Source organism: Gymnogyps californianus, chromosome 1 (genome assembly GCF_018139145.2).
Source record: "Gymnogyps californianus isolate 813 chromosome 1, ASM1813914v2, whole genome shotgun sequence".
In the NCBI taxonomy this organism is placed as follows: Eukaryota; Metazoa; Chordata; class Aves; order Accipitriformes; family Cathartidae; genus Gymnogyps; species Gymnogyps californianus.
The window spans coordinates 202903739-202928967 of NC_059471.1; the positions used below are offsets into that span (position 1 = coordinate 202903739).

A 25229-nucleotide genomic window follows, 5' to 3' on the forward strand; every position below is an offset into this window, starting at 1 on the left:
ACACTCTGTCCTTGCACAGTCAACATGGAGTGATGCCGCTGCCCGTCTGCCATGGACCGGAGGAGTTTCTGACCACAGCAGAGTAAAATATTTTCTGTCACTGGGACAAAAATGTTTGTTGTACTGAAGCTTAAAAACGAAGCTGTGCTGTGATTTACATGACAGGATTGTGAAACAGAATTAGTTTTGTGAATTTAGAAGACCACATTGCAGAAGAGATTTAGAATTACAATACCTGTCCTGTCAGCTTAAAATGGTTTAATTTCCTGGATATCTTTAATGAAACAGCCCCACGAGTTCTTCATTTGGGAGTCCTGGGTTATGTTTCAGACCTGGTGTTTAACCTTTAGGGCAAGTCACTTGGTATCTCTCTGTTTCTGCCTATCCATCTGTAAAATGAGAACGAACATATTTATCTACATCGGCAGGGTTTGCTGGGATGGACAGACCGCAGTGTGTTACCACTCCGGCACTGCAAATAGTGAGGGCAAAGTGTTCTTGAGGGACACTGGTACCTGGTAAAGATTTACACAAGTTTACGTGTTACACGTGCGCAAGCAAAACTCAGGTATATAAACCCATGCAGCTGTCCCAGCCTGCGCCTAGCTGGGGCTGCGCTCTTCAAACACGTCCATCCTTCGCACCCACTCCTCGGCATTTATTTACCAGTAAACCTTTCCCCTGGGTGCCAAGGGGACTCTACCGCTGGCCGACAAAGCCCCCGTGTCCCCTGGCAGAGCCCAGGGAACCGAAGCGAGAGGCCGAGAGCGCAGGGGTAGCTCCAGCACAGCCATTCACCCCTTGCAGCCGCCCCAGCGCCCCTGGAAAGGCAGCAGCACCACGTGCTCCCAGCTAACGAGAAACAGCCTGGCAGCGGCCGGCCTGGGGTTGAATGGGCCTCTCTGCCCGCGCCAGGGCCAGACCCAGCCATGTACAGCAGCATGGCCACCATCCCCAGCAATGGCACTCCCAAGCCACGTGTGTTGGCACCACAGCACCAGGTGATTCGGGGCCGTTGAGCATCACGTGCAACGGTTGCCAACCCCCTGGCCCTTCGCTGGGTCCCAGGCCATGCTGCATGGGTATGCTCCGTCCGCCATCCCTCCCTCCCTCCCAGGTGCCCAGCCCCACCAGGACCCCCGGCAGAAGGCAGGATTGGGTCAAAAAACCCATTCCCGGCATTGTTTCCCCACAGACAGGGGCAGGGAGAGGGGACGCCCCATCGGTGATTCCTCCCCCCCGGTTGCCGCACCCTGCCCAGAGCCCGCTCCCAAAGCTGGGGAGCAGCAGGGAGAGCACAACCTGTGGTGGCGGGGGCCTGGAGTCCCCCCGCCCCCGCCCTCCCCCTCGGGGCTGCCGGTTGCAGCGGGGCAGGCGTCCCCCTCCCCGGCCCGCCGCCGGGCCGCTCTTCCCCAGCCTCCCACCCCGGCTGGGCTACCCTTCCTCGACGGCAGCCGCTTCTCCGCTCCCTCCCCCGGGCCTGGCGCTGCGGCGGGGCCGGGCAGCCCCGGGGCGGGGGGCCGGGGCGGGAGGGGCTGCGTGGGGCGGCCCGGCCCGGCCCCGCGGGGGCGGCGGGGCGGAGGAGGAGGAGGGCCGGGGGGCGCCCGGCGGCGCGGAGCCGCTCCCCGGGAGCCGCGGGCGCGGCGCCTGCGTGGAGCAGCCACAGCAACAGCTTTCGGCGGCGGCGTGGAGGGGGAGCGCCGTCGCGTCCCGTCCCGTCGCGGTCCCGTCCCGTCCCGTCCCGCCGGTGCCCGCCGCCCGCCATGGGCCGCCTCCCGCTGTACCTCTGCTGCTGCCTCGGTAACTCCCGCCCCGCTCCGGCCGCCGTCGGGGCACGGCGGGCTGGGCGAGCCCCTGCAACGCCCGCCGGGGCGGCTCGGGGCGCCCAGCCTGACCGCGCTCCCGCTTCTCTCTCTCATCTCTCTCTCCCTCCGCGGCCGCGCAGCGCTGTGGCCCGCGGCGGCGCAGGAGCCCGAGTACAGCTACGGCTGCGCCGAGGGGAGCTGCTACCCCGCCACCGGCGACCTGCTCATCGGCCGCGCCGCCCGCCTCTCCGCCTCCTCCACCTGCGGCCTCCGCCAGCCCGAGCCCTACTGCATCGTCAGCCACCTCCAGGTGAGCGCCTCGGCGCGGGGGGCAGCACCCCCGGGGCACCCCGGCCGGCCGCAGGGCTCGGTCCCCCGCGGCGGGGCTGGGCATGGCGTCCCGTGGCGGCCCGGGGTGAGGGGGCAGCGGGAGGCGCACGCCCGCGGGCATCGCCGGGGCTGGTGCGGTGGGGTAAGCCGCTGCCTGCGGGAGGGAGGTGTGGGCAGTGGTCTCCAGTGGGGCCGCGTCGTGGCCCCGAGCGGGGCCCCGCGCCCCGTCAGAGCAGCCTGGGTCCAGGGAACCCCTCGCGGCTGTCGGCTCCCGACCCCCCTTTCCTTATCGAGGTTACTGAGGAGGAATGTGCCGCAGTAAGTTCAATTAATACTGTATTTTCAGACTTACTCGGAGCCGTCTAGACGGCTTCCTGACTGAGAGTGGTCTGTAGGACCCGGGTAGCGTTTTGGCCGCGGTTCCCGTAATGCAATTACATTTGTATGGTCTCCAAGTGAAAGGATGCAAATAAGGTTGTCTCGCACATCTGGTGGAAAACACAAAGCTCGTTACTATTTAAGCCAGAAGCAGCTCACCAGACTTAAAATCTCTAAGACAGAAGGGATGGTGGAGAAGAGTAAAATATCAGTTACAAGTGGAGCTCTGTTGAACTGAAAGTAAGGGGATAATCTCCGGTCGAATTTACTGCGGAGACAATAGGGCCGGATTCTGGCACTTGGAAGGAAAACCACGGGAAGCAGGAGGAGCCCTGCCTGAGGGGCTGTAGCACTTGGCCCATTTGTGCCCTGAAGTTACCAAATCTTCCCCCCCGCCCCGCCTTTAGTTTTACTGTATTGCTCTGTCTACTAGAGATTTACTACCCCTACTTGATTTGGAGTTTAGCTTTGCTGGAACATTTTCAGAGTATGTCAGGATTGACTTTAACGACATTAGCATCTCTGGTAGAACAAAATGACAAAGGCACTTCGTTATGTTTTCTTGTCTCAAAAGATGCTGAAGTGCCGTAGTAAAAAGCATCACTTCAGAAGTTCACGTGTGCCCTTATTCCTGATCTCACAGCCCCAGTTCAGCATTTGGGATGTCCCTGATTACTTCTGAACCATAAAGTGGTATTGAAGAAATTGCGGGAAGGTGCTGAGTATCCTCTTAATAACATGGGGCTTGGCCGCACTGAATGCTTTGCCGGATTGCACCTTCTAGGATTCAATTTTGGTGGGAGAAGGAGCAAGTCGTGGCATGAGGTGGGGGCTGTGGTGCTGGGGGAGAGGAGCCTGGAGCGGGCAGGAGGGGACATCTTCCCCGGGACCCCTGCTCTTGCCGTGCTCTCTGCTGGAGGAGTCTCCGGACGCTTGTGGGGAGCGAAGCGCCGGGCTTGGGAGAAGCCGCTGAAGCCGAAATCGGTGAAATGGAAAGCCTGTGTGGTGCAGACCTGCCAGCTCTCACATTCTTGGCTGATAAAGCACGGCGTTTGTCTCCATAAACCCTCTGGAGGAATGATGCCTGTGTAGCTTTTGACAATGACGAGTTGCTGGTGTGCCGGGCTCCTTCGCTGCAATGCGATGAGCTCCTCTCCCTCCCCTGCCCCCTCCAGTCTGCCAAACTGTGAGTTGGTTTGGGCAGGAACCCTCCCTTTTGGTTCGGTTTGTATCCTACCTTGCAAAATTGGAAAGCAGTGGTTTTAGGCACCAGGACAATGCAAAAATAGCATTGTTCATAGTAATAGTCATGATGAGTTTTTGTCCTCCTGGTGAAGAAGTGTCCGGCTTTCCCAAGCAGCACATGGCAGACTTGCACTCAACTGGTTTTTTATGGGCACACCTTGTAGGAAGTGCAAACTGGGTTTATGTGCATAGTTTGGCGTTGCAATCGCAGGTGAAGATGCAAGGTTAAAGGTAGGAGCTTGACAAGCTGGGTTCAGAGTAAAGTTAACCCCGTGCTGAAAGGGCTTGGTCACTAAATCACTGATGGCCCCTTGGTGTGCACTGAGCCTCACTGGAGGTATACCTAAGGCAGAGAACTTGCATCTCCAAGCTGGCTCCCAAAAGCCAATGTTATTTCACACAAGTTGTTGAAGATGCAGTTTTGCACGTGTACATTTGTACAGAAGCAATTCAGCAATTTTCTGTAGATGCTGCCTTTGGTTCTGACTTCTGCTGGAGAATATGTGCGCTGGAAGGGATTTCCTGAAACTGCAATTTCGATAGAAAATGTACTTCTCCTAAAAATAAAGTTTATGGAATTCCTGGCATATTTTCCATTTGGCAACTTGCATTAATTCATAAAGGTAAATACACTTATCATTTCAACAAAAAAAATCTTTGATGACTCCTGCAGGCAAAATGAGTGGAATGTTGTATGGATGGAAAATACTCTTATCTGCAGGAAACAACTATTGCCCCACGGATAAAATCAGTAATGCTGATTATTTTGTTGTTTCAGGAGGACAAAAAATGTTTCATATGTGACTCCGAGGATCCCTTCCACGATACTCTCAATCCGGACAGTCATCGCATTGAAAACGTTGTCACCACGTTCGCTCCAAATCGCCTGAAGCTCTGGTGGCAGTCAGAAAATGGTACGGGGTTTGTCCGGGAGCCATTTCCAGGGCTGGGAGCTGCTTTCCCTCCTTTTGTTTAAGGGTACCTGCGGGTTTGCTGTTATCTCTGGCCTGGTGATTACTGCCGTGTGAAGGATCATGCTGTTCGAGGAGGGCTGAGTAAAAATGGCTGCTTTTGTGTGCCCTGGAGCGAGGGTCGCTAACTAGTCCATAACGAAGCCCCCTCAGCCCTCTGGGAGTGCTGGAAAAAGCCGTCCCACCACTTTGCAAGAATCCTTTCCTAAAGAGAAAAGTTTCCCACACCGGCTCCAGATCTCCCTCATGTTTGGGCAGCGGGAGCAGAGCAGCCTTCCAGGAGTAAATATCCCGGGGCGGCGCTGCCAAGGAAGCACCGCAGGGCTTCCCCGCGCCGCTGGGCTGGAGGGAGGCGGTGGAAGGAGGAGGTTTGGGCGCAGAGCCGGGGGCTGCCGTCCTGCCTGCAGACCTCCCGTTTCCCTGTCCTACCCCGGGAGAGCAAAGCCAGGGATATCTCTTACCCTGCAAACTGCCTTCTCACTCCTGGGCTCCCTGAATTCCTGTATCCATATGCCAAACAGTGAAATGAACACCAGAAACAAGGCAGCTAGTTAAAAAAAAAATACTGGATGTTAGTTTGGTGGCTTTTTTTTTTTTTTTAATCCTTCCTCTGCCCTTTTTACTTTTATGGTTATGCTTTTGGCATGCCTTCATACACAAAACAAGGCATCGAGGTTTCTTAAACAGCAGTCCTACCCTGAAGCCTTAAAGTCAGCTGGACAGGATGGGATTTCTGCAAATGCATTGGCATTGTAGCTGCCTTACTGTATATGAAAATAAAATGGTAATATTTGTAACATTTCTGCTGCCTGGTAAAGAAAGGTTTTCACTAAATCCTTTTTAACCATTTAGATCAGCCTAGCAAGCTGCTTGTCTCCAGTGGCTCTCTTCTAACATTCCAAATAATTCATGTTTTTGCAACAGCCTTGGCAGCATTCACACAGAAAAGTTCTTAGCTCATAAGGTCATGAAAATGTCCTTCAACAATAAAAAACAAATGATTCTTTCTGTCCAATTCATGTTTTCTTCTATTCAGGAATACAGCAGAAGGGACCATTGCTGCACACTCCACATAAAGTTACAGCTGGTCGAAAATTTAAGCACTCTATTGGTTTATTATTTTCATTTCTTACCCTTTCTCCTCTCTGTAAATCTTGATTTTTTTTTTTTTAATTTCTAACTATAGTATAATTAGTATTCAGCTGTTTTGAGAGGTCTTTTCGCATGACAAAATAATATTTGTAACTGTTTTTCTTCCTTTCTGTGTAGAGTCCTTGACCGTAGCTAGTCGTACAGCAGAGTTTGGAAAACTTTTTGCTTCTCACCAGTTTCCTAGCCCTCATGATTGCAAAGCAGGGCTGCGATAGTTGCTTTAGGGGTATTTCAAAACCAGGTTGTAAAGGAACTGTTCCTGTGTCTGGATGGACCGGAATGTTCACAGCAAGTGAAGAAAGGTGGGAAACAGCCCCCACCAGCCATTGGTGAGATTTGGGGTGTTAGGGCTGCAGAAGCTTGCGCCTCTGTTGCTGCCAGACGGGCTGTAGTGTGTGAGGACAGCCTGGGGTCACGACGCAGGTCTGGGCTCCACATCCCCAGTTGTACCAGCCACTGGATGCTTTGGTGCCAAGATCCAGCCCATAGCAGTCCCCTTCCTTACCCTACATCTAGTGATGTTAGCCATGTTACGCAGTCTGAAATAACGGCAGTGCAGGCTCACGTTTTGGGTGTAGCATGTTTGGTGCAGATAATGTACAGGAATCCCATGTGCGATACACTCCTCAGCAGGTCCTTGGTGTCTCCCCCGTACCTCAGTAATGCACTAACCCTCGTATCCCTTTTTGACAACAGAGCCAAGTGGCAAAGAAAAGAGTCTCTGCACCACTGGAGTGAAGAGCTTTGGCAAAATTTAGATGTAGAGACTGGCGGGTGTCCTTGTTTGCTGCACGGCTTCTTTTCTCTGCCCCTGCAGGTTTGGAAAACGTGACTATCCAGCTGAACCTGGAGGCTGAATTTCATTTCACTCATCTCATAATGACCTTCAAGGTAAGGAAGCCAGAGCCTTACCCTGAACCCTAGAACACGAGGAAATGAGAGGTCTCGTAGTCCTTCACATCTATTTGATATTTGGGATTTGGGCTTTGTCTGAGCTGTTTTGCCCGATTTTTTGGAGCTGCCAACCATTAACCTCTGCTGAAGTCACACAGGAAAGCTCAGTTGTGACTTGTGGCTTGAGTTGTGTTTGAACTCCAGTGAGGCTGTAGAAGTAGTCATACTGAAGCTGGGGTGTGTGTTGGTGTCTCTCTCTCTGGTGGTTGTGTTCTGGAAGATCATTAGCTAAATCATATAGTAGCAAGGATTTTTCTTCTTAAAAAAAAATTGGCCATGGTATCGGTTTTCATTTGGCAAATGGAAAGGTCTTCAGGAAGAAGGAACATCTGTACACAAAGTGTCTTTGTTTCTTTACAAACAGATGTCTTGGAATGGCAGATTATGTCCCGTACATCCTAAATCACAGGCAAGCACTAGTGGCAACCTTCAGCTGAGGTTTCAGGGACTGCAGTTCCTGCAGGGCTAAATCTCTGCTCTTCGCATGTAGACAAATTAATTGTTCATTTTTACCCGTCAGCTTTCTAGAAGAGCTGGTTCCTTTTTCCTGTGGTGTTGTCTTGGGTTTCTCCCCCTGCCTCAAGGTGGTGGCTGAGGTGGAAGGTAGTTCTTTCTGCTGGACCCTGGCAGCGAGGGACCCCCAAGAGACCCCTGACCTGATGCAGGTGCTGCCGCCATTGTGCCCCGGTGCCACTGGGCTTGATCTTCTGTCAGGAGAAAGACTGCGGGGGAAAGATAGTTTTAATGATGATTTGTTGACTTTATTTGTGTGGTAGACACTTGAGCTGCCTTACCTCTGGGTTGCTACATTTTTTTGTTGGGTGAGATACCAGTTTGTAAGTTGGGTGATATTTTCAGCCAGGAAGCAGAAGGAAAATTTCTTTCCAGGTATGACTGAAATGCTTTTGTGCTTGGCTCTGGGACGGCCTCCTCTGAATATATAAAACTAACGAAGAGACTGTTGGCATTTCTTGGTAGGTGCAGGCCAGGTGTTAAGTTAATATCTGCTTTTTGAAAGGCAGCGCATGAATTGAAACATGAGATTTTTAGGTCAGAGGGATTAAAAATCTTTTAAAAATCTCATTAGCTAGTTGTTCTAGAGTTGAGTACTTGTAGGGAAGAAGGACGGTGGTTTGTGTGAAGCGAACGCAGCCTGCCGGAGTCTGGGCAAGGCCAGCTGGAGGAGGGTCACTGGGGATTGGGGGAGTCAAATGCAGCAAGAGTGAATGAAGCTGAACCTCTCAGTCTCCTTAAAGAAGAAGGTTTTCTTAATGCGGCACAGAGGACGGCTGGCACTGGATGGCAGAGATGCTGCAGAAGGTAGCGTGGTCTGACAAAGAGAGGTGGGCAATCCCAGGGCTTTTCTGAGCATCAGAGATAACTGCTCAGGAAGAACTTCTGGGCATCAGAGCTGGAGGGGAAGCACTGAAAGTGGCCTCCCGGTCCCCAAGGCAGGAGAGGAGGCCCATTAGGTCCTTTGCAGAAGATTAGGCAAGGAGGTACGGCAAGGAAGAAGGCTGTGCTGCTTTCCACAAGTAGTGGAAAAAATCCTTTTGTCTCCCTAAAGCCCTGCTTTAACGCCCAGTTTTAGAAAGGATTTGGAATCCAAAAAACTTACAGGTTTGCTTGTTATTGTAAGTGTGTTTAAGCACTTGGCCACTGAGTGCTGTCTTTTTGAAGATGGGTAGTCTGTGGTTTGATGCGTGTTATTTCAAAGATCTGCCTCTGAGCAGAAAGTGGGATATCAGCAGAAAAATATTTCTAATATTTCCAAATATTGGAAATAGTCAGTGCAGGGAGAGAGATTAAAATCCAGACATGTGGATTGCTCACACTTAAAAGCACTCAATGTAAATGCAAGTAATAATTAACCGAATAAAATCTCTTGGTTTTCTTACTATTAGACATTCCGTCCTGCTGCAATGTTGATAGAAAGATCATCTGATTTTGGAAAAACGTGGCAAGTATATAGGTATTTTGCATATGACTGTGAGAGCTCATTTCCTGGGATTTCAACTGGACCCATGAAGAAAGTGGATGATATCATTTGTGATTCCCGATACTCTGACATTGAACCTTCAACGGAAGGAGAGGTCAGAGGGGTTTTTTTCCAATATGTTTATTGTATAGACTTTTTCCATACAAATTCAGATTCTCTTATTTTTAAAGCTGAATCTTTCATTGTACCATTTTTCCTCCAGGTAATATATCGTGTTTTAGATCCTGCTTTTCGAATTGAAGATCCGTACAGTCCAAGGATTCAAAGTATGTATGCGGTTACCTTCCAGGCTCATTTGAAAGCATTTCTGTACTTACTTGCTTACAAAAAACAGTAAGCCACAAGTAAAGCCATGCATTAGTCCCGATAACAGTATTGAAGTCACATAAATACATTTATGGTATGGCTTCTTCTCCTGACTCAGACAGTGACGTGCTGGGAAATAATGATCAGTGTTGTCAACTCAAGTGATTGCTCTTACACGCATCATTGTAGTTGGTCCTTTTCTTAATTGATCGGGGATTTATTTTCATTAAAGACCCCTTCTCCCCAAAATACATGCCGTCGCTAAGAGAAACCTTGGAATGTGATCCCGTAATTGTACAGTATTCAGAAAGCAAAGAAACAGAACTACAAAGGTACTTACATCATTTTGCATTTCTAGCTAAAATCAAGGGGGTCGTGTTTTATTTTTTAGAACATCTGAGTCATGACTTTAGAACGATTGGCCTTGGTAGCACTGCGTGGCTGGATCACACTGATGTCATCATAAAACACAAATTACTGTAGCATTTGTGTATGATCATGACAATCCAGTAATGCAAAGGTAGAGAGAACTGTTGCTGAGCGTGGCTTAAAGAGAAACCTCGTGGGGCATTTGGCCTGAGTAGGGAACTGCAGTGCTTAGCCTTAAACTTGATCTCCAATTTAATATGCATTCTCAGTTTCGGTTTGTGTCCTTCAGTGTAAAGCTAACTGGAGCAGAAGAAAATATCTGAAGTAGAGGAGTGTCTGGTAGTTGCTATATCAGTTGAATATTTTTTTAACGAACATTTTAAAGGAGAAGCTCTGCTTTCATGGGCTTGAAGTGCTTTTTCAAGCCTAATTTCAAGGCTATAAGAAATTACACAGGATTCATAATATCAACATGAACATGTAGACTGAATTAATTACTGCAATATTGTCTTCCCATGTATTATCCCTCGAGAACTTCTCCTTTGTATTTGGTCAGTGATTGGGTGTTGCTTCTTTCAGCAAAATGTAACTAATTATATTTGCTAGGAAAGTTGGGCGTATAAGAAAGAAGAATTATTTGTGTCTTGTTTCCAACTAAGATTTTTTCCAAAAGGCTCGTAACTCTTAAAGCTTTTGGTCCACTTGTCAGCAGCTCCTTAATATCAGGTCCTTGCTCATCTTACATTTTAAAGCCCCAAAGAACCAGTGTCTTTTCAGTGGTACTGTTGTGCGTGCCTTTAGTATTTGTGTTTGTGCCTGTGTATTTCTACGATAAAATAGACTAGTATTTTTAATTAAGCTTAAACTAACTTATACAATGATCAACCTGTAGTAAAATAATGTAATTTTTTTTAATTTGGGAGTATGAAGTGATGTGATGTGTAGTAGGTAAGTGCTGAAATTAAATCTGATCTAATCTGCCCATAGGAAGTGTGCTTGGGAAGTCACTCCTGGCTTCCTCCCATTCAATACAATATCTGGTAAATAATTCCAAAACGGAGTTTGGGTTTTTTTTGTGTCCCCTGCAGACCTATTAAAGATCACAAATCTGAGAGTCAAATTCGTCAAGCTGCACACGCTGGGAGATAATCTCTTGGACTCTAGGATGGAGATCAGAGAGAAGTACTACTATGCCATCTACGACATGGTGGTTCGCGGGAACTGTTTCTGCTACGGACACGCCAGCGAGTGTGCGCCAGTGGATGGCTTTAACGAAGAAGTGGAAGGAATGGTAAATATTCACACTTTTCTGCATAGAGCTGTTCCTGTCTGTGCCTCTTTTAAGTAATTTAAACACAAATTTAAAGGTGACACTCCCCACCCTTAATTTTCAAACAAGAAAACCATTAAAACTATTCCTCCTCAGCAAACATATCTGTCATTATTGGTGTTAATCAAGCACAGAGAGTTCAGATTAGGTGAAAATTGTTTTAGCATTCCTTTTCTAATGTTGTTAAAGAGCTGATGAAATTAAAAGGCAGGAATGCAGAAAGGGAGTGTAACAGTATGGGGCCAGAGATGGGTGTGTGGGTCGACTTGGTTACCCTAAAATTGAAGTGAATAGAGGCATCAAAGGATGAAACACGTTTGTGAATCAAACATGACCTGCATTTGTATCAGTCGTTATCAGCTGAGAGGTGGAGGCTGTAGCCCTAATTAACAGCAGGCTCTGAAGGAAAATCCTGCTGCCTGCATTGTATGCTCTGCGCAAGTGCCACATCCCTTCTGGGTTCTGGTTTTCCCCATGATTTTTGCCTGACAAGCAGTACTAGAACCCCTGTTAATGAGTGAGTTATTAACTGGATGAAAATGTGGAGGCATACAGGGAGGTTGTGTGGGTTGCCCCAAGGGCCGCAGGATGCCAGCAAGCGGTATGCTCCGTTGCCCTGCGCTTTTGGTGAGTGTCTCCACCCGAGCAGTAGCAAGACTGGCTTTACCTTTAAAATCATGGCTCCAGTGCCGGTAGTCCCCGTTGTCTATTGCAGCAGCTGTCACACAATCACTGTTGGTCTACTTAGTGCTTGTTGTGTATGTGTTGAAGGCAAAGTCTGGGATTGATGGATAAAACCCATCCAAACTGTCTGTTATCTTTGCTTTGAGAACCAAGGTAGGGCTGGAAAGAAGGCGCTGGGCTACTGACATGCTGATATAACTAGATGCATGTTAATAGCTAATTAACAGCTAATAAACAGCTAACTTCTAGGTCCAAGAGGCTTTTGTGATTATTGAGGTGGAACTGTGCTCTCCTTGTTCATGTCTGAAAGCGTTTATTCAGGCATTAGTTCGGTAAGGAAAGAAGGACAAATTTGTATGAGGACATTCTTACCTTGGCAGGTAAAGGACGCTCCTGTTGCCCTTTATGTCTCCCTACTGGCAGTTATGTGCATTAAAGTATATCCATTATGTACTAGCTATATTTTGCATTAATTGGAGCATGGTTTTTTTTCCCTTCCTCTTTTATAACCAACTATATTCCTCTTTTTTTTTTTTTTTTCCCCTTTTTTTAATGACAGGTCCACGGGCACTGCATGTGCAGGCATAATACCAAAGGGTTAAACTGTGAACAGTGTTTGGATTTCTACCATGACTTACCCTGGCGACCCGCTGAAGGCCGCAATAGTAACGCATGCAAAAGTGAGTTTGAGTAAAATGCAGAACTGGAGTCTGGTCTGAGCATTACATGCTGTTACTTGGGAACTTGTGACAATATATAAAGTCCTGCATGGTCTTTGGTTGACTTTGGTGTATCTTTTCTGCAGACTCGCATCTCCCCTGGGACCAGACTCTTACTTTGCTTTCTGTCTTTGTCATAGAGTGCAACTGCAATGGCCACTCCAGCCAGTGCCACTTTGACATGGCTGTGTACATGACGACGGGGAATACCAGCGGGGGAGTGTGTGACGACTGCCAGCACAACACCGTAGGACGCAACTGCGAGCAGTGCAAGCCCTTCTACTTCCAGCACCCAGAGAGAGATCTGCGGGACCCCGACGTCTGTGAGCGTAAGTGCAGCCCCGCTCCTCAGGGTGGGAATGGCCGTGGCATCCTGACCATGGCCCCTCAGGGCTTTTCTTGGAGAATTTAGGATTTACTGGCCTTCTTTTGGCCAGTGCCGTGCTCCCAAAGAAAGATCCTTGAGGGAAGGTGGTTGTCTTGGAGGTCTTGAGTGAGCCTGGCTGAGTTTTGTTTTCTCTTCAAGAATCTGGAAATTTATCTGGTCATTACGTGTTCAACCCATGTCATGTCTAATACTTGCAGGAATGATACACTCTCTCTACACAGCAGCTGAGTTCAAATAATTCAGTGTGAGACTTGGCCTTTTCTTTTGCAGCAGTTAATAAAACGTGCACGATGCTTCCTTCTTAGCTTGCAATTGTGACCCAGCTGGCTCCCAGAATGATGGCATCTGCGATCGCTACACTGATTTCTCCACTGGCCTCATTGCTGGACAATGCCGCTGTAAATTATTTGTCGAAGGGGAGCGTTGTGACCTCTGCAAAGAAGGTTTCTATGGCCTGAGTGCCGATGACCCAGCGGGTTGTCAGTGTGAGTAAAAACATATGTTCCTTTATGTGTGATCAAAAGCTCTTTGAGGAGCTGTTAGAGCCGGGAGAAGTTGGTTTGTGGGGTGGTTTTTTTTTCCTTTGTTGCATGTTTTTGCTAAAGGAAAAACATTCTTGTAGGTTTGCTTGGAGTCCACCCACCCTTAAAACTCAGTTCCCCAGCTGATCCCTTCTAGTGTATTCAGTGGAAACAGCAGAATCCTCCTTATTTGTTTTTAATTATAAGTCTCTAAGCCAGGGAAGTTTTACTGGGATGGGTGGTGGGCAAAGTGTGCAATTAACCTCTGTCCTGGGTAATTCAGGGGAAGCTTCAATGTAAATATTTAAGTTGGATACTGTCTAAAATGTAACTCCAATCCTGTGTTTTGACCTGCCTATTTGTATTTCCCAATCTAGCCTGTGCATGTAATCCTCTGGGTACCCACCCTGGGGGGAATCCTTGTGATTCGGAGACAGGAAACTGCTATTGTAAGCGCCTGGTGACAGGAAAGCAGTGCAATCACTGCCTGGTAAGTAGCTTACTGTAAAATAAATTAGGAGACGCTGGTGTGAGGGAGGCTGATGTGCAGAAAGCGTGGAGCAAGGTGCTGGCCGCCGTCTCTGACTGCCTGCGAGTGGGCGCCTAGCATTCAGGCTGGAGCGGGCACCTTGGGATGTCAGGAGCCGTGAAGCACGCTGTGTTACGGGGAGTTGGGAGGGACATCAAGGCAGACAAGAGCATCCAGATTAATTCCTGGGACTGTAAGGAGTTAGACATTAGGATACCTGTAGTGGTTGCTCTGTGAAAATGAGGGATCTGGGGCAGTTCTGCTGGAGCCCTCGCTGGGGTGAAAGACAAAATGATCAGAGAAGCAGTGTTACCAAAAAAATTGCTTTCTGTGCAGGCCGTTATCTTAGGCAGGGATTATTTCATACACGTACATTTCCATATAGTGTTTACACGTGCTGGAGCGTTACAGAAACACACTGTCAGATAACTGGATGTGTCTGTATATACACTGACAGGCTGTCTTATCTAACGGTGAACTACATGGAAAAGCTAAACAAGTCTGTCTGTCCAACAAGCAAGTTGCAGAGTAGCAGCCCTGCAAGAGCAGTGCCCTGCACAAAGCCCCACCGCCCCACACATGGCTCTCTGCTGCAGTGTGATGTACTGGGCTGTGATTTTCCAAGCCCTTCATGGGTCAGGAGCCCAAACTGGTGTAAATGGTGCAGTAGGAGTGAGGTCTCTGAGCTTGGGTCTTCCTGAATCTTGCTTTTAAAGCTAGGTGGAAAGATGTGTTTTTTTCTCAAGCCCTTGAGATGGTCAACAAGGTGGAGGAGAGCAGGTGGGGAGGTTGTGTTGGTGGTTGTGGGGGTAGACCCACAACCTGGGGAGCAGGATTCATGGGTTTGGGGGGCAGTCTGGGGTAGCTTATGCTGAGTATTTCAAAATGTGCCTTTGGGGTAGATGGGGTTAAATCAGCACTGGGTTACAGTGCTGGTGATGTTTCCTCCTGCAGCCTGAGCACTGGGGCCTGAGCAACGACATGGATGGATGTCGGCCGTGCGACTGTGACCAGGGAGGAGCACTGAATAACAAGTGAGTCTCAGCCCGGTTACTCTCCTGTAATCATTCACCCCAGTGAGTTCCGCTTCATTTGCAACCACAACATCCAGGCCTTAATGTGCTCTGGAGGAGGATGTTTGGGACCGTCTTTCTGCTCCAGAAAGTGGCAGGTCTTGATTGCAGCAAGGGGTGACAGAGGCATCCATGTCTTTCCCGTGCTGAGCAGCCTCTGTTTGTGCCACTGGTGCAGGTGAACATGTAAAACTGGTTTTAGTGTAGCTCTGCCTTTGGTCAGCCAGGGTAGGAGCCAGCCATGGGTTGAGCTCTGCCTTGGCCATAAATTGGGTTATGGTCTGTGTCAAAGCTTTGCTCTCACAGGACCAAAGCAGGAATCAGGCGGTGACATGGGCCGTCAGGCTGGTTCTTGGTTTGCTCCCAAATTGGCCCTTTGGCCAGTCTGTCTGTCTGTCCACCAATGCTGGGGGAAGCATGCTAGCCGCACGGTACTGCTGCATCACCCCAGTGGTGCTGCATGGGGTGGGATGTGGACCTGGAAGTGCCCATTGGGGAGGTGGAGATTTTTCAGAGAAAAGCGTAAGTTTTGAAGATGCATCCATCAGTAAGAGCATGGGAAGTCCTGGCTTAAATGCCTGGTCAGAGGGGTGCTGGGTAGCCAGACTGCTCCTCTGACCAGAGCAGTTTTCTGTGCGTTAGGTGCGTGTCCCACCCCAGGCTTTTCAACAGCAGCACGTTCCTTTGCTCTCGGGTTTTTTTTTCCCTCCTTCCCTCCACAAACCCTTTGAAACATTCTGCTTTTGTCTAAAGCCACAGACGTTTTCCCAAGGGGGTGGACGAACTGTTTCCCACTGGAGCCCGCGGGACCACACCGGGGGAGTTTGGGACTGGTCCCGGCGTGACTCCTGTAGGTCGTCACAGCCTGCGGACACCCCATCTGTGGCAGGGATCGCTGTGGGAATGTCCCACGGGCCGTCTCTCCCCTCCACTCCTGAGTGAATTATTACCTCTTGGCAGACAACGGTGTGGTTGTTAGTGATTATTTACTCCTCCGTGCTTCCTCCCTGCACATAGATCAGTTACGCCACACAGCTCATAATGGCTCCCCCAGCGCAGCCACTTCCAGGGGTTTGGAGTACCGCTCAGCCGCAGCTCAGCAAGGCTTTGTAGCCTGTTTCCCATGCGCTGAGCCCAGCAATTGCAAAACCACGTGTGGAGGGGACATGCGGTGTCCTGGCGCGGGCAGGGAGCAGCTGTGCTTTCCTCCGGCCGCAGGAGAGCCGCGAAGCCCGGCTCCGGCTCCCGGCTTTGCTCTCTAACGTCAGCGGGAAGGGGGAGCTTCGCCCTCCCTCGGGCTCCTCTCCTCAGCTGCTGAATTGCCGCCTCCTGGCTCCCGTTCAGGGTGTGGGATGCAGCACCTGGGGCAGCCGCACCTCACCCGAAATTCATCCCCACACGGTAACCCAGGCGGTGGAGTCATCACCGTCCCTGGAGGGGAAACTTCCCAGCTCCCCTTCTGGGGCAGCTAGGGCACTTCTGGCATCTCAAAGTGAACGTCTGCAATTTCAAAAATGGTTTCAGTTAAAAATTACTCTAGAATGGGGGTTTGAGAAGCCTGGAGATTTTCCATGGAAACCAGAGGGGTTTGACTTTAGACAATGTTTTTAAGTTCCACTCAGATTTAAAGAAAGGGGCGTATTTTGGTGGACCAAAAAACCTTCCTATGAAAAAGTGTGACTGGGCGCATGCAAAAATACAGCCTGCCCAAGGGTTCTTCATAATGCGAGGCGGGCTCTCTGGGGACAATAAAACCACCAAAAGGCAGTTTGGGGATAGAGCTTTATTGAGAACAGAAAATGGCTCATCATGAAGGAAGTGGAGCTGCTCTATGTCACCCTGGACAGACACTCTGCATTCCCCAGCGATGGCTCTGTCTGTCCCACGCCTTTGGCTGTGTCCGTCCTACTTTAAAGCAGCCAGGTATGGTTTTCCCCTGTGTGTAGCTGCTGGTGGGTGACCTCTTGAGATGTGCTTTGCAGCATATGAGAGCAGCTCGACGTCCCGGGACATGCAGGGTCATGCATGTTCTTGCTTTGCCTGAGCCCATACAAACAGATAGGCTGCTTGCATGGCCTGCAAGCCTGGAGCCGAAGGCTGCCCTCGGCTTGCAGAACAGACATGCCTCTTGGCTACGTCTGTGGTAGCAAGTGAAGCTCTCCCAGGACTGCTGTCTGGCCCCAGGGAACCGCCTGCATCCATAGCATGAAATCCTCTCACCGTCCAAACAGAGGAAACCACATGCAGACTGCCTACTGGAAAGGTCCCTGGCCCGTGCTCGCTCACAGCCTGAGCCTAGGAGTTGTTTGGGAGAATGATAGTTGGGTTGAGCCAAGACTGCGCCCGGGGCCATGCTGCCATTTTAGCAGTGCAGGTGGTCCAGCTGCAGAGCCCGAGAACATCTCGTGTCCAGACAGTTGTGTCCAGAAGTGCTTCTCCTCCTGTGTCACTTAAAATGTCAAAGTGGAACATAGCTCTAGCACTGTCTCGGCATAGCCAAGATGTGTTGTAATTTCATTGCTCTTCCATTTTAGCTGCTCGAGTCAATCTGGCCAATGCGAATGCCGGCCCCACATGTTTGGACGTCAGTGCAACCAGGTGGAGCCTGGCTATTACTTCATTTCACTCGATCATTACATCTACGAGGCGGAGGAAGCCAACTTGGGTCCCGTGAGTAGCAGTTTTAGTGGGCTGGTGTGTCTGGTCAGCTGTGGGAAAGTTGTTTCACCATTTGGGTGTTGGAAGAGTCTGTTTTATACCCTGAGTGTTTTGCAATTAAAATGTGGAAAACACAAAACTGAATTGTATCAGAAAACCTTCAACCTGTAGCTCTTCAATCTTAGTATCAATAAATAATGTAGTAATTTAGGGGGAGAAACTGCCATTTTTCTTTTTAAACCTGTTTCTTTGATCATGACTGTACAGTTAGTTTCTTGTCAGCATCCCTCTCTGTACCCACCGCACCCACTTCTCCTTCCCCTCTTATCTCAAGAGCAGTGGGACACGAACACTGGCTCTTCTCTTTGCTGCCACTGAAACCGGGAGGGAACAAAGCACACATTTAAGCGCATTGCCACGGCTTTTAGAGCTTCTGTACATCAGTAGCATTTCTTTTATTAATGACTAAAACCATAGTTGATTGTGCAAAAAACTGTTTTTGTAAGTGGGGTTGCCTCTAGCTTGTTTTGCCCGCTGGCATGGTACATCAGGGTCTCTGGCTCTTTCTGTTCACCACTGCACAGCCTTGCTTTTAATTCATTAACAGCAGCTAGGTGATTACATCATTTATTTTTGCCTCCAGCAAGGAGTCAGAGATGAGATAATGGTTTCTCTAAAGCAGCAGATCCTTGTCTGCCTGCAGCTTGGGCACTTGGTCCTAATTTATTTATTTCAGGCAAAATGCAGCCACTTTGCAGTTTCAGCCAAGGCCGAGGATTTTTGCTCTTAGATAACTGCAGAGAGGGAAGACAGTGCAGAGCAGAAGTTGGACCGCAGCGGAGGGCATGTGAGCTGGCCCAGGGCTTTTGGTGCATTTGTGTCTGCCCAACTGAAGAGGTGGTACCTGAGGCCTCGCCGAGGCTCAGGGATGGAGGAGCCCAGCGTGAAAACCCATCTTGCCAAGCAGAGCGAGGGGATGTGCCACTGGTCTGCCTTTTGAAACCTTCAGAACAAACCATTTTAAAAAACACCAATATTGAAAAGCTTTCTCACAAATCTGATGGCAGAATAAAACTCTGAATTCCCAGGTAGGGGCCCAGCACAAGACAAAATGAAGTGGCACAGAGTTGCAGGGATTTTCAGGCAGTGCCAAGCCCCCGTGCTCCCCACAGCTGCACGCCCTCGCTCACATCCCGCCTGCCACGCTTTCTGAGGAGCTCCAACCCTTTGTGCAAAGCCAAGTGTAATAACTTCTAGCCATGCTCTCTTCAAAGAGTGTGAGAATACATGAGGGGACATCCTGAAGTGATATGTGTATATATAGACATTTCCTTACATTTTATCCCTTTCTACTGAAGCAGCTTCCTTAGGAATGCACAGGATGTTGTTCTATGGGGAGAACTATTTGTGGATGCAGATATATTTGAAACGGGAAGTTTGAGCACCACATGTTTCCATTTTCTGTTGCCTTTTTCCTCTTCTTTGCTTTATATAAAGAGTAGCAGATGAAAACGTGGCACCTCAGACTGAAAGGAGTGACCATGTATTGATTTGGCTATTAAATATCTATTGATGATTATGATCTCTGTTATTTAGTGACACCCTACTCATGACAGCCATGATCTGCTTTTCAAATGTTATCCTGAGCAGTGGTTCGGTTTGGAGCAGCCTGGTGTAGTCAGGAAGTAATTAGCACTCAGCTTGGGCGGTTAATAGAGCAGTTATGTGCCACTGCAGTAAATCCTACTGCTACAAGGATGATGTGAAAGTCCTTACGGTGAATGAGATGTTGTAACTGATGGATTAATTACTCACAGCAAGTTTTCAAGTTTAATTCTCCATCATAACAGAGGAATGGATGAAGAGTTGTGCAGTGTTGTTTTATTTTATCTTTCTTGCTTTTTGTATATTGTTAAGTGGAAGGGCAACAGTGTGCACGCATATGGGTTTAAAAGAGAATTCATGTTCTCTGGGATGCAAACGATGGATGCTGTGATCCAGAAGTGATCCATCAGCAGAACTCATCACTTCACACACTCCCATGGGGCTAGCAAATTTAATGTATCGGTATTAAAATCTCTGTTCCCTGTTTTTGTAGGGAGTAAACATAATAGAGCGCCAGTACACACCGGACCGCACGCCATCGTGGACAGGCATAGGATTTGTAAGGGTCCCTGAGGGCGCGTACCTGGAATTCTACATCGACAACATCCCCTACTCCATGGAGTACGATATTCTGATCCGCTACGAGCCACAGGTAGGTCTGTGAGTATGGGCATTGCTGCCTCCTGGCAGGCTCTGGCTGTCCCCGTGCACAACTGACAGGAGCCTGGCGCTTCCAGGAGTCATCAGGACTCAAAGACAAGGATGGACACTCAGTTAAATGTCTGAGATGTGTGAAAATCGAAGATGATGTTGACTATTACTAGTATTATTTGCTTCAGAGTTTCTTTCATTGTTGCGTTGTTTCAGCACCTGTTTAATAAGCAGATTAAAAAGTGACAAGTCCCATCAGGACAGATTAGAATACAAATTTGGCATCAGCCAGATGGCCTTCTCATGGGTGGAAATGCTGTTATGCACCTTAGGAGACAAATTGCCTGTCTTGGATGCTGAATGCCTGCAGCTGAGAGTTTGCAAGCAGTCGGTTTTGACCGTGAATAATTCACAGGGTGAAGGGATAGAGAAAAGTCCCCCCAGCTCTTTACCTAGAGCTTGGCAGCAATTGATTGCAGTGAAATACTCTGGTGCAGTACCCAGGGGTGGGGGGAGAGGAGGTTGCCAAACCCCCTGCTGATGCTGTGCTGCAGATGGGGTTGCTGACCACCTACACCTAGTCATGTTTTTTGGGAGGGAGGGAGAGAAGGAGAGAGGTTGTCGTGCTGGAGGATGCCCAGGGGCACTTGCCTTGTCTTGTCTCAGCCCAAACCTGCTGCTGGTAGGTGCCCCATTGATGCTGGAGCTGCAGCCCCATCCTCCCTGAAGCACAGTGACCACCCCATCTGTGCGCACGCTTTTCCTGGCCTGAGCTCTGGATGCTCCCGGGAGCTTACGGCCGTTGCTTGATGCTGATCAGCCTTTTTTTCCCCCAGCTGCCAGATCAGTGGGAAAAAGCTGTGATCAGCGTCTCGCGCCCAGGCAAGATTCCCACGGGTAGCCGGTGTGGCAATACAGTTCCTGATGATGACAATCAGGTCGTCTCACTGTCACCCGGCTCCAGGTCGGTATAACTGGATGGACCAAAAGGAGAAAAAACATCTAAAAAATTGAAACAGAGTAACGTCACGTTTTCAGTTTGCCGTGACCTCTATGAAAATGGATGAAATTTAATTTCCAATGGCTTATAAAAACATATTTAGCATTGTGTTTGTAGACTCAAAGCTTTTAAGTTTATTCTCATTTTCTGATTTGTTTTGTTCACTGAGTAAAGAGGAGGGGAAGTGTTTGCACAGCCTGTGAGTGAACATCGGTATGACTCTTTACCTTGCTGATAAGCTTTTCCGGTTCTGACTTGCATGAGCCTCCAAACCGCCTCTTTCACATCGTAGCTTTTGTTCTGCCCGGTCTTGGCTGCTTTCCGTTATCTCGATTGCTTTATAGGGCCACCTGAAACGCTTTATGGTGCTGGACGTTTGAAGTAAGAATTGTTTCCTGTTCCTAATCCAGATATGTTGTTCTCCCGCGGCCCGTCTGCTTCGAGAAGGGGCTGAATTACACCATCCGCCTGGAGCTGCCCCAGTACTCCTCAGTGGATACGGAGACGGAGAGCCCATACACGCTCATTGACTCTGTAAGCAGAAATTATTTCGGGGATGCTCTGCGGTAAAAGTGTATTTAAAACCCATGAAAGTTTGCTTCTCCTCTGGCATGCGTCTGTGTAAATCCAAATATTTTACAACGTTGTTGCTTATGGCTGAAGCCAGATCTTAACTGAACAATGTAAAGCAGCGTAGGTTTCTTCAGTCTCGAAGTATGTGGGTTGTTTTTCTGCTAAGAGGCTTTTGCTGTATTTTACAGGACTGCAGCTAGTTCCACAGACCTGTAGTTTCTTTGGGGAGGCTAATGCGTGCCATGTATGTCACGAATGTCAACGTCAGCCTTTTTCTTTTGAATGGATAGAATTTGGTAGATTTGGTAAGAATTTGGTAGATACAAGAACTATTCCACCAAAAACTAGAGAAATACTGTCATTTCCCTTCCAAATTCTGTCTGGCTGTTTGCTTTTTGGCCAAAAAAGGATGATAGGAAGCGGGATAATACTGAATTCTCACAATTTTGGTGGAGGCTATTTATAAATAGTGACACTTTGTCATTGTAAAATTGTTTTGTAGCTTGTTCTCATGCCATACTGCAAATCGCTGGACATATTCACAGTGGGAGGCTCGGGCGAAGACGTGGTCACAAACAGTGCTTGGGAAACTTTCCAAAGATACCGGTGTCTGGAAAACAGCAGGAGTGTTGTGAAAACCCCCATGACGGATGTCTGCAAGAACATCATATTCAGCATTTCTGCGCTATTACATGAGACCGCATTATGTACGTAACCATCTACTTGTAGGGCAAGTTGCACCTGAAAGCTGGATGGTGCTTGCAGGCAGAGCGGTTTGCACGGGAAAGGCGTGTGCGTGGGATGAGGCAGGTGGTTCATGTCCTGCACCATGGTACTCACTCACCCCAATGCTTTTCTCTGCTCAGCATGCCAGTGTGACCCCCAGGGCTCCCTGAGTTCAGTTTGCGACCCCAATGGAGGACAGTGCCAGTGTCGTCCCAACGTTGTTGGAAGGCAGTGTGACAGATGCGCCCCTGGCACCTTTGGGTTCGGGCCGAGCGGATGCCGACGTATGTTAAACCCTTGGCTCTGGGCTGTGCTGCGGTCGGGGCCCTGCGTTTAGGGCTTGCCGTGGAAACGCAGCGCCTCTCCCCCTCTCCTTGCAGCGTGCGAGTGCCACGTCCGAGGCTCTTACAACGCCTTCTGCGACGCGGAGACGGGCCAGTGCCACTGCTTCCCCGGGGTGTATGGGCGGCAGTGCGACCGCTGCCTGCCCGGCTTCTGGGGCTTCCCCAGCTGCCAGCCCTGCCACTGCAACGGCCACGCCGACGACTGCAGCCCCTACACTGGGGAGTGCCTGAGCTGCCGGGACCACACGGCGGGGCACAACTGCGAGAGGTACGGTGTGCGCGCCCCCTCCCCAGCCCCTCTCCTTCCCCGCAGCAGGATGGGTGCAGCAGCTGTTCCCTTCCAGCGCTGGTGCTCAGGTGGGTGTGAAGCAACAGGGAAAGTCCCTGGACCCTGGGAGCCAGAGCAGCACTGGTGGTCCCGGAGGGGTATGGGAGCAGGAACCCCCTCTTCCCTGCTCACAGCCTTGCACCTCCCAGCAGTGCCTGCACAGGCGGCTGATTGCAGGACCCCAGGGCTTCAGAGAGGCTTTCTCCATTGCAAGCTGTCATGGTTTAACCCCAGCCGGCAGCTAAGCACCACGCAGCTGCTTGCCCACTCCCCCCCACCCAGTGGGATGGGGGAGAGAATCGGAACACCCCCACCCCCCAAAAAACCCCCCAAACCCCAACAACAACAAAAAAAACCAACCCCCCCCAAAAACCCTGAACTCATGGGTTGAGATAAAGACAGTTTAATAGGACAGAAAGGAAGGAAAATAGTTATAATGATAATAATAATAAAATGTCAATAATAATACTAAAAGAATTAAAATGTACAAAACAAGTGATGCACAACACAGTTGCTCACCACTCGCCGACCGATGCCCAGTTAGTTCCCGAGCAGCGATCCGCCCCTCCCGGCCAACTGCCCCCAGTTTATATACTGGGCATGACGTCATATGGTCTGGAATATCCCTTTGGCCAGTTTGGGTCAGCTGTCCTGGCTGTGTCCCCTCCCAGCTTCTTGTGCCCCTCCAGCCTTCTTGCTCGCTGGGCATGAGAAGCTGAAAAATCCTTGGCTCAGTATAAACACTACTTAGCAACAACTAAAAACATCAGTGTGTTATCAACATTATTTTCCTACTAAATCCAAAACACAGCACTATACCAGCTACTAGGAGGAAAATTAACTCTACCCCAGCTGAAACCAGAACACAAGCCTCCTGAGAGGCATCTGCCTTGGGTCTCCTGCTCTTACACTGGCATAAGCCAGACAAATTTGCCTCTGTGGGCCCAGCTGCTCAGAGTGTGAGTGGCACGGGAGAGCCATAAGCATGTTTCTGCCCTTTGGTTCTTCACAGTGGTTGAAAACCTGAGTGTAGTTACGGCAAGTCTTTGCCTGCGGTCCCCTTCATGCCATGTACCCCACTGTGCAGGTGCCAGGCTGGCTACTATGGAGACCCCATCCTGGGATCAGGCGACCACTGCCGCCCCTGCCCTTGCCCTGATGGCCCCGAGAGCGGACGCCAGTTTGCCAGCGGCTGTTACCAGGATCCAGTCACACTGCAAGTCGTGTGTGTCTGTAGCGTGGGATACATAGGTACTTGGCGGGTGCGGGGAGGGAGGCTGGTTGGGTTCAACCTCCTGGTGAGAAGGGGTATGTTCATATGGGTTGTTGGATGTGACCACAGCACCAGCATCAATGTGTTGCTGCTGGAGGTTGGCAGCACTTGAAAGGTGCCAGGGCAGAGCGGCTTGTGCAGGTGACGCCGGCACCACCGTGAACCTCATCCCCGGCAGTGTGGCGAGAGATGACCGGTGGTTGGCAGAGGTGGACAGGACAGCAGTGGAACTGAGGGGACGAGCATGCTGGCAGTTGGGCTGCAGGACCATGCCTTGGTGCCCCAGGCAGTACCATCCATGCTGCACCAAGCTGCTGCAGTCTCACCAAGTGCTGCCTCTGTTGCTTTGAGCATGATCCAGTTAACACCCCCCATTAATGGCCTTTATGGTCTTGCCTCAGTCTTGCCGTTTACGGGGCTGTACACTAGCGAGCCGTGATGGTAATTCCCACCGTGCCTGTTTGTTCAAACAGGCAGTCGATGTGATGAATGTGCGTCTGGCTTCTTTGGGAGTCCCGACGAGGTTGGCGGCGCCTGCCAGCCGTGCCAGTGCAACAACAACATTGACACCACTGACCCGGAGGCCTGCGACAAGAAGACAGGAACATGCATGAAGTGCCTGTATCACACGGAGGGCGAAAACTGCCACCTCTGCAAACAGGGCTACTACGGGAACGCCCTGCAGCAGGACTGCAGAAGTGAGTGGGGAGACATGGCCACAGCCCCTCTGCCAGCCGTGTCACGGGGCGGCAGCAGCCGCCTGAACTCTTCTTAATTTACCTGGGAGCATTTGGGGTGGAAGAGAAATCTCATTATCTCCAGCTGGAGTTGCGTGCAGCTGCCCTGCAGCTCAGTGGGTCTCCTGGCCGGGAGGGGAGTCCTTTACGTTTGACAAGGAGAGCAGGGACAGCATTTACATGTGCTGAAAGGTCGAGGCTTTTGTGGGAGGGGGCTTCTTGCCCTCTTGTTAACTGTCTTTTTTTACCTCTTCTCCAGAGATGGGGGTGGTGGGGTGAGGGTTTGGCTTTTGTTTACACCAGCGTCCCTGCAGATGTGGCTGGACAGTGGGAGGAAGGGCCATGGTGGGGAGCCCAACCGGGCGGTGGGGAGGCAGACCCTCTCCCTTGGCACCAGATGCAGCCCAGCAGGGCAGACGGGTCACTGGGTGGGCGAGCGGAGCCCTGCTCTGCTTGGCACGCCATCGGCTGCTCCAAGCAGATCCGCCACCATAGCCGGCTGACAGGAGCTGGGCAGGCTTGGGCTTTGGTTGTGTACGGAGGGAGGAAAAGAGAAGAGGGGGAAGGCTGGGCTGCTTGAA

The 25229-nt window shown here is 50.0% G+C and overlaps 1 protein-coding gene across 1 annotated transcript in view; it reads left to right on the forward strand.

Annotated features, from left to right (window-relative positions):
- The first annotated feature begins 1728 nt into the window (after positions 1 to 1728).
- Positions 1729 to 25229, forward strand: part of LAMB1 (laminin subunit beta 1) — a 46014-nt gene continuing 22513 nt past the window's right edge. The window contains exons 1-21 of the mRNA XM_050915274.1: positions 1729 to 1800; positions 1946 to 2115; positions 4537 to 4672; positions 6699 to 6772; positions 8740 to 8928; positions 9037 to 9100; positions 10598 to 10800; positions 12083 to 12203; positions 12383 to 12571; positions 12936 to 13115; positions 13529 to 13641; positions 14635 to 14714; positions 17288 to 17423; positions 19510 to 19668; positions 20504 to 20631; positions 21078 to 21201; positions 21743 to 21947; positions 22107 to 22250; positions 22347 to 22578; positions 23726 to 23889; positions 24385 to 24609. Coding sequence (XP_050771231.1) covers positions 1764 to 1800; positions 1946 to 2115; positions 4537 to 4672; positions 6699 to 6772; positions 8740 to 8928; positions 9037 to 9100; positions 10598 to 10800; positions 12083 to 12203; positions 12383 to 12571; positions 12936 to 13115; positions 13529 to 13641; positions 14635 to 14714; positions 17288 to 17423; positions 19510 to 19668; positions 20504 to 20631; positions 21078 to 21201; positions 21743 to 21947; positions 22107 to 22250; positions 22347 to 22578; positions 23726 to 23889; positions 24385 to 24609 — 3073 coding nt within the window. The 5' untranslated portion in view covers positions 1729 to 1763. The remainder of the gene's footprint in view (positions 1801 to 1945; positions 2116 to 4536; positions 4673 to 6698; positions 6773 to 8739; positions 8929 to 9036; positions 9101 to 10597; positions 10801 to 12082; positions 12204 to 12382; positions 12572 to 12935; positions 13116 to 13528; positions 13642 to 14634; positions 14715 to 17287; positions 17424 to 19509; positions 19669 to 20503; positions 20632 to 21077; positions 21202 to 21742; positions 21948 to 22106; positions 22251 to 22346; positions 22579 to 23725; positions 23890 to 24384; positions 24610 to 25229) is intronic.